At 32.5% G+C, this 11911-nt stretch overlaps 2 protein-coding genes across 5 annotated transcripts; both read right to left on the minus strand.

Annotated features, from left to right (window-relative positions):
* Positions 1-2: 2 nt before the first annotated feature.
* On the minus strand, positions 3-5063 carry LOC114372954. The gene is made up of 5 exons (XM_028330525.1): positions 4481-5063; positions 3856-3963; positions 2856-2900; positions 1871-2008; positions 3-671 (listed from the first exon to the last, which is right to left on the minus strand). Exons 1-5 carry the CDS (start codon positions 4856-4858, stop codon positions 327-329), a joined length of 1014 nt encoding a protein of 337 aa, XP_028186326.1. The 5' UTR covers positions 4859-5063; the 3' UTR covers positions 3-326.
* A 1507-nt stretch (positions 5064-6570) lies between these two features.
* LOC114372953 (serine/threonine-protein kinase SRK2A-like) lies at positions 6571-10486 on the minus strand. Of its 4 annotated transcripts, none has more exons than XM_028330523.1 (10): positions 10446-10486; positions 9738-9899; positions 9122-9196; positions 8252-8353; positions 8108-8161; positions 7939-8031; positions 7751-7843; positions 7527-7631; positions 7337-7435; positions 6571-7021 (listed from the first exon to the last, which is right to left on the minus strand). In XM_028330523.1, the coding sequence occupies exons 2-10, from the start codon at positions 9858-9860 to the stop codon at positions 6746-6748; spliced, it is 1020 nt and encodes a 339-aa protein (XP_028186324.1). In that variant the 5' UTR covers positions 9861-9899; positions 10446-10486; the 3' UTR covers positions 6571-6745. The 4 variants fall into 4 exon arrangements, with proteins under 4 accessions (XP_028186324.1, XP_028186322.1, XP_028186323.1 ...); XM_028330521.1 differs by lacking the exon at positions 10446-10486 and adding an exon at positions 10327-10435; XM_028330522.1 differs by lacking the exon at positions 10446-10486 and adding an exon at positions 10143-10320.
* Positions 10487-11911: the final 1425 nt, after the last annotated feature.

Consider the following 11911-nt stretch of genomic DNA (forward strand, 5'->3'; position numbering starts at 1 on the left):
GCTTATGCAATTTTTATGCAGCATTGTTATAAATGTCCTCAGATATGATCATTGTTCTGTTCGTAAGAATTCTTCCAGCAACATAAAAGCTTTGTATTCCCTCTCTTATAAGCCCTTCTCAAAATAAAATTCATTGCTTGAAATTACAACAAACAATAATCCAAAAAAGGGGGGGTGTAATAAGAAGAAGAACAAGAAGAAGAAGAAATAGTTTACCCAAAAAGGAAAAAGAGAAGTTACAGCAAACGTTAACTATAAGATTTGAAACCAAAAGAATTGCAATCTACATGGATGCACCATTTCATTGCATGGATGCACAGTTTGTTTCACATTTCATCTACGTGACTTTTCTGGATTCTTCGGAGCAACAAGGGAATGGGTTTTTCCAAAACGGTCACGTTAACACTGTTCCACACATCGGGTATTGTGGGGAGTGTAGCAATTTTCTCAGCTATATGCATGTCTTCTGGAAGAATAGAACCAAAGACAGTGTATTCATGTTTCCACTCAGAATGGTCAGCTAGGCTAATGAAGAATTCAGGGCCAGAACCAATCCAAGCAACTGAACCCCTTCTAAGGGTTGGACAATCTTCCACCGGAAGATTATTGAATGCTGTGCCTTGTGCTTCCAGTGTCCCTTGAATTAATGCATAAGGGGGACCAAAAGCAGCCTGCAAAATGAGGACCATTTATTTATTGTTACTACAATCCAACACTATAAACATTATTGCTATTTGCTTGCACAGTTACACTGAAAATGCTACTCTGAATATGCAAATAAATTCATTTTGGGAATAATATGTGAATGACAATGGCCTCAGCTTGATGCGCAATAATATTTTCTAACCTCAAGTCATAATTTTGTTTGGCAAAAAAAAAAATGTCTTCCAATATGAAGAGAAAAGGATAAAATTTTATGTTTGGTAGAGACTTGGGTATTTATGGGGTATCAAAGTTCTGCATAGAGTAGTATGAGATGCTCCGTGGAATACTTAAGTGGCTTGATTCTCTCCTCTTGAGTCTTGATTGTAGCTTTTAAGGGAGGATTCCTCACGTGTTGATCAATGTGCTTTTAAGTTTCTAGTAAGTGGTGAGGGGCTCAAAACTCATAATTTTGTTAAATGTAGGAACTAAAATAAATAAATTTAAGGGGGATTGACAGTTTATATTTTTGACAATAAAATTAAAGCCAAGTAAAAATGTATCGGGATTTCTAGCATAAAATAGGAAGTAAACACCTCAGTTATCACCTACTCCATATGAGAACAAAGAATAGGAGAGAAATTCGAGAGGAAGAAATAAATCTCACAAGGGATTGCCAATTTATTGAAAATATATAAAGGAGAGCTGGAGGGGACATTGGAACTCATTTTAGCAAAATAAATAGGGACACTTTCTGTAGCCTTGGACGATTATAAAATGTCTGTTCCTCAAGGGTTAACTCTTCATTTATGCAAAAGTGCAAACAAGGTTCATACTTGTACTTGATCTATGAAAATCCTGAGACATATTGATTGAATTGCTTCAACATGAATCAAGTATCATAATTCCATTATATTTGGTAAGTTTTGGATTTGTTATCTGTAAACAATATGCATGCTGTTTATATTGATGATAATCTATATTCTATGGTTATAAGAAGGATCTCAAATAGCTGAGAGAAAACAAGAAAAATATTATGTCAAATGAATGAGTATAGCTATCAATGATAAGATCTAGTATAATACAGAATTGCAAAAAAAAAGTAACTGATGCATGAGAATAAGATTTTAATGCAGAAATTCATAAAACAATTTGCACAGATAACTGCATATTGATACAGATGTAAATGTGTGTCCAATCATACATCAGATGGGAAAATAAATCTTACATTTTTTATATGGTTTCCTTCTGAATCCCATGATTGACCTCGACTCTCTGCACGGTAAAATTGGCAGCCAGCACAATGGTGCAAAGCTAACAATTCTAGAATGTAGGCAACAGAGTGTGGGGCACAGTCAGGTAAAAGCTGCACCCAACAAAGAATCTCCCAGAGTTAAACATAGTCCTCACTCATGACTATGCAATTTCAAAATACAAAGTAGAATAGATTCTTAGTGTAAGCAGAAACAAGACCCAGTCAAGATGCATCGGATATTAACAGAAAAATAAAATGCAGTAAGCAGAGCTGACATCAAAGCTTGACAGAAGTCACAGAATGTCAGAAACCATGAGCATCTTGTTTAATAGTCAATGAAGCCTCTGCATAATTATTTAAATATATCAGAAAAGAAAGACATCTTAGGAACACTCCATCTTCTCTATGATCTATTAAAATTGTGAAGTTCTCCATAATTATGCAGTAAAGGTTCAATGATCTGATCATATTTGTTAGAACATAGAACGTATGAGTCGAAGGCATGCAAAATCCATACCAAAATATTGCCATAACCAACCAAATACAACGTTGAACAAGACTGAAGAATTTATTATTAACTGATCATTCTGAGGTATCTCCATGGTGCATATTTCTCATGAATAATCTGTATTCAAGTAATGGTTTCATCACTTTCATGTTCTACTATTGAAAATAAAGAAACATACAATAAGAGATTTAGTGGTTCCATAGGACAAGGAGGCCAAACAAATATAGATTATAGAAACTCAAACACAGATGTAGGTTGCATCCTGACCATGCAGTATACTATTATTGGCAAGAATTCTATTTGCCTCTAGAACTCTTTTTTTTATTGAAATGTACCCATGTGCTTCTATAAATAATATACAAATACCTAACTTTTCACAAACATGTCATTGGTGTAACTGCAACATCAAAGCATTGATATTTTAGAGGTCCTGAGAACTTGAGCACTTACTTTAATATGAAGAGTTCCATATTCAGTTTCCAGTCCAATAATACCCTGAAAATAGTTGAATTAGAGTGAGTACTGATAAATAAGATAGCCCTTCAAAAGTTGATAAAATTCCAAATAGGTAAAACATCATAAAGAGGTGGGAGAGACCAAGATATATAACTATCAATGGCAAGAGAAGACACAATTTTACAGCATTGGTAATTGGTCAAAGATTCAATTAATCACATGACAGATGTCAAAGTTGGTGCTCTGCTTATGTACTCTCTCTATCAAACTTGGATTTTAGGTTATATATCTCACGGTTCATCTCTCAAGGGATTGTGCAAAATAACTGGCTTCTTAGTTATAGAATTTAAGATTTAGAAGCACAGTAAATGTTTATTGGGTGCTGTCATGAATACACTATATAATTCAATCTCAGATCCCCCCCCCCCCCCAAACCTCAAAGGCTTAAGACATATCTACACAAAATTAGTATGTGTCATGTCAAAGTCAAAGAACAGTAACATAGATAACAATAGCTTATGTGAACAACATGATAGGTGGCTGCAAGCAAGGGTTTCTCCCCCACCAGAGTGAAACACAAATCCCCATTCCTAGAGTCCAATTATTACAACTATCTATGCCCATCTACTGAATCTGTTTGCCTGAGTCAACCAACCTTCACTACTTCAATTAGATCCATATAGTACATATCACAGCACAGAATCAACTAAATTGTTGAAGTAGAAAACAAACAAAGCATGCTACAGTTTAACAGAAAAACATGTATTTTGGAGATAACTAGCATCAGAACCCACTTAAAGACAACATTTGACAACTTTGTTTCAGGTTCAAGATGCATTTCTAAGCCATCTGAGCAAGAACATTAAATCATGCCACTAATTCCTTGTAACCACTAATCCAACACAATGTCCGTCAATTTGCATTATAATTGACAAGCAGCATTTTAGTAAATAAATAAAAATGATCGTTCAGAAAAACCAAACTTCTCTCTTACCTCTCCTTTCCCAAAGATAAGACCAGAAGTCCAACCAATCACTTCCCCCTGAGGCGCTCCTTCTTGCCGTTCAGGTGCTAAGCTGTCCTTCTGTTTCTTCAACCAACACTGAACCAACGAAATCAAATGCTATTATGCTGACTTCCAAGTTCCATGTCAAAATTTTCATAAAAAAATTACTTTTATAGAAGTTCTCCCATTTGATACTACGAAAGCTGTGCACTTTAACTTTTATAAAAGTTTTCTCATTTAACTTTTCCATGTGATAAGTTGATTTTAACTTAGGGCACTGGTTAAGAATCAAAAATGGAAATTTTCCATTGGAAAATGTAATAGTATACTCTTCTCTGTGATTTCCAATACAACTCAAATAATATAAACTTTTTATTTATTCATGTGCACTAGTTAGCAGCACCCTTTAACTTACAGAGAAGCTCACTTCATTTTACTTTTTTTATATTTTCTCTTATGAGTTCTTATGCCGAAGTTAGTCCAGGAGAGCCTAAAGTTCAAGGTCAACTCTAAATAGAAAGAATGAATCCAAAAAGATCAACCCAAATGGGAGATCTTCAAACATAAGCAACTGCTAAATCAGCAAAAGTGAAAAGTAACAAACTTTACTTACCTCACCGAACTTGGATCCACAGGCCTTACGATCCCCACAAAAGACCCAAGTATCACACAGACAAGGCCCATCTTTCCCAGAACACATGGATTTGCACGCGTTGCAGCACCCTTCAGAACTGTTGAATTTGAACTCGGAACCCCACTTCACTGCTGCACCCCAAAGCTCCAAATTTTCAATCCCTCTACAGCACCCTCCATCATTCTCCGACGCCACGCCATCTTCAACTAACCTCTGAAACTCTGAAACTCTGTTTCTGCTGTTTGTGAGCACCGCAGAGAGGAACGCGTAGACCAAACCGCACGAAGCGAAACACACCAATGGGAGGATCAAACGGTGTGAAAGAATGGAGTTTGGTTCATTGTTCCTCCGACCCATTTGATAAGGTTGCACACACAATTGAGTAAGGAAGATTCAAAGACCGTTGACCTCAGAATAAAAGTGGGATACACAAGAAAGAGAGTGATCATATCATAATGATTCGGAGAAGTGTTGAATTGAAGAAAGAGTGAAACAGAGTTGGAAATGGAAATGGGATGTTTTGAGTTCAGACTTTTTAGATAGAAGTGTTTCAATATGAAAAGTCTAAGTCAAGCTAATTTAAAGGTTGAGGATTATCCTTCACTTGTGTCTAAATTAACTCAAAAATTAGTTTAAGGGATAAGAATTGTCCTTTATTTATGTCTAAATCAACCCAAAAACTAGTTTAAGGGATGAGGATTGTCCTTCAGTTATATATTTTAATGTAGGATTAGTTGGATATAGGACTTAAATTATTTCCAATATTTGACTTGAACTTGATGTTTTGTTTTTTTGGTTCGATTTCGAATCGCATGCTATGCAACCAAAAATTAAGAAATCCAGAAGAAAGTGGTGGAATAATTGAGCTCCATTATTAGCCCAAGAGATTAATTGAACAAATAGGCTGCGATACAGAAATTAAACTATCATAATGAAATATATTGTCAGACGAATAATACTACTATACTACTATAATTCAATTGATAATACGTTCTATTTTTACATTGAGAGTCTTATATAAATTCACATTCACGTGAATTCACCAATATATATATATATAAACCATTAATATCTGTTCAAGTTTTCGCAACTCAAATAAAAAATTTGGAGATGGGCATTATATTAAAGACTAAATTCCAATGGTCCATCTATCATTTTTAATTTGAAATTTTGGTTTCTTGTTTTAAAAAAAATCACAATTTCAGTTTAATTTTTAATTTTACATACATTTATTTTTATTTTTATATTTTAATAAATAAAATTATTTTTATGATATTTTTAGTGAATATGTTATGGAAAAAAAAAATTTAAATCTAGTTCAATTGATAAAAAAAGTATATGTAAAATGGAGAACTAGACCAAATCATATATTGAAAATTATAGAAGGTATAATTTAACATATGTTAAATGAGAGAAAACTATAATTTTATGATTACTTTAATCAAGGTTTTCATGTGTTTTCTATCTGATCTTTAGTTAATAAGAAACCAAATTAATCCTTAATGTAATGGCTAACATGTTTGGTAAATTAATAATTTTTAGTTTTTTAAAAACTCTCAATCAACTTTTGATGAAGAGTCTTTTTGTCTTAAAATAAACTAATTCCAACATGCTAAATACTCAGAATGATAAATGTCAGTCAACTAATGATATAAATAAATTAAATTTATTTATAAATTATGAGTTTTTTTATACTAATAAAAATTTATGAGTTATTATACGCTAGATGAAGCTCATTATTGGATAAGGAAAATGTATTAAGTTCTCACAAAATATATTTTTGTAAACAAGGATTATGTTTGGAAAAGATTATAATCTCTTATTTCAACTATTTTTTTATAATAAAAAATGTTTGCAAAATAACAAAGTTATTTGAAAACACAGCTGAAATTTAGAAAAGTTTTTTTCTTCTAAAATAGCTGTTTTTTTATATGAAAATATGAAATTTATTATTATTTTTCAACAGCTGATTTTTTTCAGCCGTTTTCATACTCTTGTACGGTATAGAAGCTAATAAGCTTTTTCCATTCAAATGAAACTAATTATCTTAACACTGTTTTTCAGTAAACTTATCTAAACAACAAAAATTAATTCTTATTATAATTGATAAACAAAATAGCCCAACTTTCAAATTCGATGAAGTGTTGTGTCTCATTCAACTCTATATCATACACACGAAGAATGCACACTAGCTTCGGTAAACAATATATATATAGAGAGAGAGGGAATTTAGCCAACCACAAATTAATCAAGGGTTAGGTATTTGGCAAAGTGGTCATTAATATCAACTTCCTCATTAGCCTCATCACCACGCACAACATCCGAAGTTCCTGTGCCAGCTTGCTCACCAGTGTGGATTTTTGTCCTTGCTTCTTGAATGATCTGCATGATTTCTTCCACACTTTGGCTTGGTTGGTCCTTTTGTGTTTCCTCGTAACCCCTTCTTTCAGCCTCAATTATCTCTCTTGGCAAGTTCTTCCTAAACCAAAGGTGCTGTTTTATCTCCGAGATGTTGATCCTCTTTAACAATGATGAGAAATAGTAAGTTGAAAAACACAAGGGGATTCTCAGTGTACAAGAAACAAACCTACTTAAATACAAGAAATTATTACATGATCAAGGACTATTATGGTTACAACTAATTTTCACACAACATATGATCAAGTGTCATTAATTCTTTTTCATAATTGAAACACTCAATTTCGTGTCACGTAAAAATTGATCGAGACCGTAAACACGACTAGTCTAAGACTATTTGTAATTTCTCCTTGAAGACACTCCCTAACGACTGTGGTGTATGCAATTTTTAGTTTTGTATATCTTAATAATACTTACCTTGGCAGGATTGGCAACAAAAATACGAGATATAAGATGCCTACACTCCTTAGAGACACGTACGTAGTCGGGTATGGCATATTGAACACTCATAATTCTCTGCCAACGAGAGAATCAGAGTTTAAACTTGCTGCTATGGATCAAAGATATTAATCATAAAAGATCTCTTTTAAGTCAAGTAAGAGTTCACCCCAATACTCTTTCTGAAATTTTTAGGATCTTCTGGATCTTCAAATGGGTATGCTCCAACTAACATGACATAAAGTGTCACACCACACGACCAAACATCGGCAACCTACAGAATTGTCGATTTGCAAAATTAATTGAGCATTTGTTGACGATGTTATGAATTATTTACTTGATGTGATACTGTGAGTTTCACTTGACAAAATTATTAAGCACAAATCACAATACCTTTCCATCATATTCCTTTCGCGACAAAACTTCTGGAGCAATGTATGCAGGAGTTCCAACAGTTGATTTAGGTTGAGAGTGCAGCAAAGCAGACTGAAATTGAATAATAAATTAAATAGGATAGTCAACAAACAAATATATGAAAGGATTACTTCATAAAGGTTCATTTTTTGTGAGATGTTATTAACCTTGGAGAAACCAAAGTCACAAATTTTAAGTCTAGGAGCTGGATTTCCGTCCAGTAGAGTGTTTTCCAATTTCAGATCTCTATGACATATTTGCTGCAGTAGGAGACATAAGATGACATTACAAAGGGCTTTTAAATTAACAACAACAAAATTCTGAATGCATATGTACCATGGAATGACAATAGCTAACTCCAGATATTAGTTGCTGAAAGAAAAATCTTGCCTGCAAAATAGGGAATTCATAAAAGCCATCACTTGATAATTTATACATACAGTCATATAGAGGGATATTACACACACACACACAACCAACCTCATCTTCACTCAATCGACCAGCATTGCATATCCTCTCGAAGAGTTCGCCACCAGCAGCATACTCAAGGACAATAGCTAAATGAGTAGGGGTCAGAAATACCTGCAGAAAAGATCTGACTTCCAGAATGTGTATATAACTTCAGAAAGCTCTCAATAGAACACGTCTTATTTGTTCAATCTTTAGCCCACACAAAAGAAAGGACATGCTCATCACAACATTAAAATGCATGAAACCTAAATGGAGTATTTTTTTTATTTTCCCTATCTTTTCGAAGGAACAGAACTATTTGATTTCTGCAGACATGTTCGAACTAAAGTACATTACTGGCAATAATTCCTGAAGAAAATAAGCATGATAGTTTGCAACCCTGTTTGCGTAGTGTTAGATACAAAACCATTGGTGAGTTTTCACGAGACAACTTAAGTTTTTGGAATGGCTGATTCTTGACATGGCATTAGAGCCTTTGTGACCAACTGAGCAAAAGCTAAGTGTTCACCTAACAGATTCATGTTGGACAGTTTATCCTCAACACATAATATGAAAACAGAAAATGCAATTTATGGTGACCATATTTCTTGTAGTAATAATCTCACAAGATAGTAGGCTACAGCTACACTACACACCCTATAGCTTTTGAGTTTTGACATATTAATGCCAACGGTAATAACTCATTGCAGAAGCCATTGAGTTACACCTGGATTTCTTTATGAATCAACAATAACATCCAATGAACTGCACAGTTTTGCTTTTTGAGAGCTGTAAGAACCAAAAAATACAGATAACTACTAAGAAAATTCATTGACCAATTCCATATCTAGAAAAAATCACACTCAAAGAACAGTTTAAGTATAGAAACAAACTCTTCACCTCTTTGAACCTGATAATATTTGGATGCCTTAAAGATCGGTGGTTAACTATCTCCCTTTGAACATTCGCATCAATCTGATACCACAAACGTAACACACTCAGAAGAATGGAGCATGAGAAGGAATTTGCAAGAATTAGAGAAATTATTAGAAAACAAATTATGAGGTTGCTCTACTTCATTGTGCAAAACAAGGAAGGATCAGGCGGCATAAGCTAATTAAGCTTAATAAAGTTCTAAACAATAGTGCTGCACATATGATGATGTAAGCTAATTTGGCTTGATAAATAACACAATCGAAAAAAAACTCTGATTATTTCCTATCATCACAAAAAAAAATGAATCTATCACACATCAGCTTTACTACGTGATTAGTGTGGTTCCTCGATAGAAATTAGTTATTGACAAAACTTATAGATATTTTCCAGCACAATGAGATCAGCAAAGGATAAGGCAATTGATCATATCTGGAAATTGAGGTGACTAGAGTTTTCACAAATGACACGCAAACCAAATTCAGAATGCAAAGCAGAAGAGGAATCTGGAGAAGTCAATTTGAGATTTCTCAAGGAAAGATGAATATCATTAAATATTTCCTAAATTTCATGAACACTGAACCTTTTTTCCCCTTTCTATGTATTTGATGGCAACAAGTTCTCCTGTCTCCTTGTCTTTGGCCAACCTTGCCACTCCGAAGTTCCCTGAACCAAGCTCCTTCAAAGTCTCGTACCGTTCGTCCATATCCACTCTCTCACCAAAGCAACAAATCACAGACCAAAACTGTATACAAGAGAATTGAAGAAAAAAATAAGGAAACGGATATGGTCTTGTTTTGGTTTTATAACACATTATCACCTTAAAAAGTCCAAGGAGGCCAAATATAATAAAGAGTTACGCAAGGAAAAAAAAGAAGAGTTCAAATTGAATTATATAAAATAAAATAAAAACAAGAGACAAGAGGGAAGGAAGCATGTGCAGTTGTCATCAATGTTAAAAACTCCATTAACTGAACTCAGCCTCTACCTTAGTCCAAGCAAAATCACCACAACAAACAAGCTTTCTTGAAACGTAAAAGCATTTTATTATTCATTATTGTTGTGCTGTAAATTCTTAGTCCGGAGTATCAACTATCGAGTACGCTGAGGAGGTTTGATCAGAACTCTGTGCAAGAAAAAGACATTATTCAAAAAGAAAAAGTAAAGTTTACTTCAAAAGAAGCTAACTGAAGATTTGGACATCCTTGTTCACACCAAAGATAAGGAGTGGCATTTATATGTGATTGTTGCATAAAATGGAGCTACGAGTAGATAGGGCTTTATTACATACCAAAATTTGTTAATGATTGATAATTGATACTGGTAAATGATAATTACACGCACCAACCAACCAATGTCTAGGAAATAAAAGTAATCAAATTTTAGGATATTTAACGATAATAAAGACAAAAAGTGTAAAGAGAATGAGAATGAAAACATCGGACCTTTGAGAATGAGAAAAAATGTTTGATTATATTTTAAAATTATTGAGAATATCTTTTAAATTTTAAAATAATGTAAATATAAAACAAAGTTATTGATATTTTAGTAAATAACTTATTCCCATGAAAATACCACTTACCCATCCATTCTCATTGAAATACAAATGTAAAAAAATATGATAAAAATAATAGTTATTTTATTCCTAGAAATCAATAATAGATAGAAATAATTTTTTCAAAAATTATAACAAATATGAGTACGTAATCTTATCATGTTATATTCCCAAAAATCAACTTTTAATCCTTAAAACAAATATAACTCTTACTTGTAAAACATGATGTTTAAGGTTAATTTAGTTATATTAAAAATATTTTCGTTTTATACACTAAATAGGTTAGAGCTAAAAAAAATATTACATCAAAATTATAAAAAATATTTAACACGTCAATTTTTTATTTTAGCTTAGGGTTTAATATTTTTTTAGTTCCTATTTTTTTGTTTTTAATATCTAATTTTTTTAGTGTTTTTTGTTTCTATATTTTTTTCTTTCAATAGTTTTAGTTTCTGCTAAGATTATTTAGGGACCAAAAATCATAAAAACATTTTTAGGGCTAAAAGCAAAAAATTGAAAAACTTTAGAGATAAAAAGATATTCAACCTCTAATTTATTAACTAATGAAAATATATCATAAAAAGTAAATGTTAATAAAGAAAATAAGAAAAAAAATAGTAAAATTATTTATTATGTAAAAAATATAAACAAAAAAGTATAATTTATGCATTTTTAAATAACTAAAAATATTTAATGGAATTATTTGATATTTTAAAAAGCACTTTTTAAAGACATTTTTTAAAAAGATGATGTATCGGACGTGCCAACGGATGCAAGAAAAAGGGTAACTTGCAAGTTTCCAATGTTGTTAATGTTGTTGTATTGAACGTTTAACAGTGTTGTGATGATTGATATACGCGTAGGATTTTCTCTTTCTCCGATCCTTGGTTTTTCATTGGCTGTAAAGAGAGACAAAATATGTGTTTGAAAATTAAAATAGAGAAAAAAAAAAATGTTTTGTGCGTGCGTCGGCTGGAATGGAACGCATGATAACGTCGCTTTCACCGGAGAATAACGCGCAGCAGCCGGTCCCGTGCCTACTTCGTTAAGGTTTTTTTTTTTTTTTTTTTACAATATAATATTATTTACTTTACTATTAATTTTCATAAAAAAATTTGGTTGATATTTTTTTATGAAATTTTCTTTTCTAATCACACTATTTCAGACTTGAAATTTATTCAAAGGACCGAGCTTATATCGCT

The sequence above is a fragment of the Glycine soja genome, chromosome 11 (assembly GCF_004193775.1).
Source record: "Glycine soja cultivar W05 chromosome 11, ASM419377v2, whole genome shotgun sequence".
In the NCBI taxonomy this organism is placed as follows: domain Eukaryota; kingdom Viridiplantae; phylum Streptophyta; class Magnoliopsida; order Fabales; family Fabaceae; genus Glycine; species Glycine soja.

Bases quoted from the DNA above. Each gene is read 5' to 3' on its own strand.
- LOC114372954 (XM_028330525.1), bottom strand. From the start codon at position 4,858: ATGGGTCGGAGGAACAATGAACCAAACTCCATTCTTTCACACCGTTTG. The intron at 2,009-2,855 runs GTAAGTGCTCAA...TGTTGGGTGCAG, and splicing joins ATGGAACTCTTCATATTAAA to CTTTTACCTGACTGTGCCCC. The intron at 672-1,870 runs GTAAGATTTATT...CTCATTTTGCAG, and splicing joins AAGGAAACCATATAAAAAAT to GCTGCTTTTGGTCCCCCTTA.
- LOC114372953 (XM_028330521.1), bottom strand. From the start codon at position 10,407: ATGCAACAATCACATATAAATGCCACTCCTTATCTTTGGTGTGAACAA. The intron at 7,844-7,938 runs GTTAATAACATC...ATTCAATTTCAG, and splicing joins GTGACTTTGGTTTCTCCAAG to TCTGCTTTGCTGCACTCTCA. The intron at 7,022-7,336 runs GTAAGTATTATT...TCATTGTTAAAG, and splicing joins TTGTTGCCAATCCTGCCAAG to AGGATCAACATCTCGGAGAT.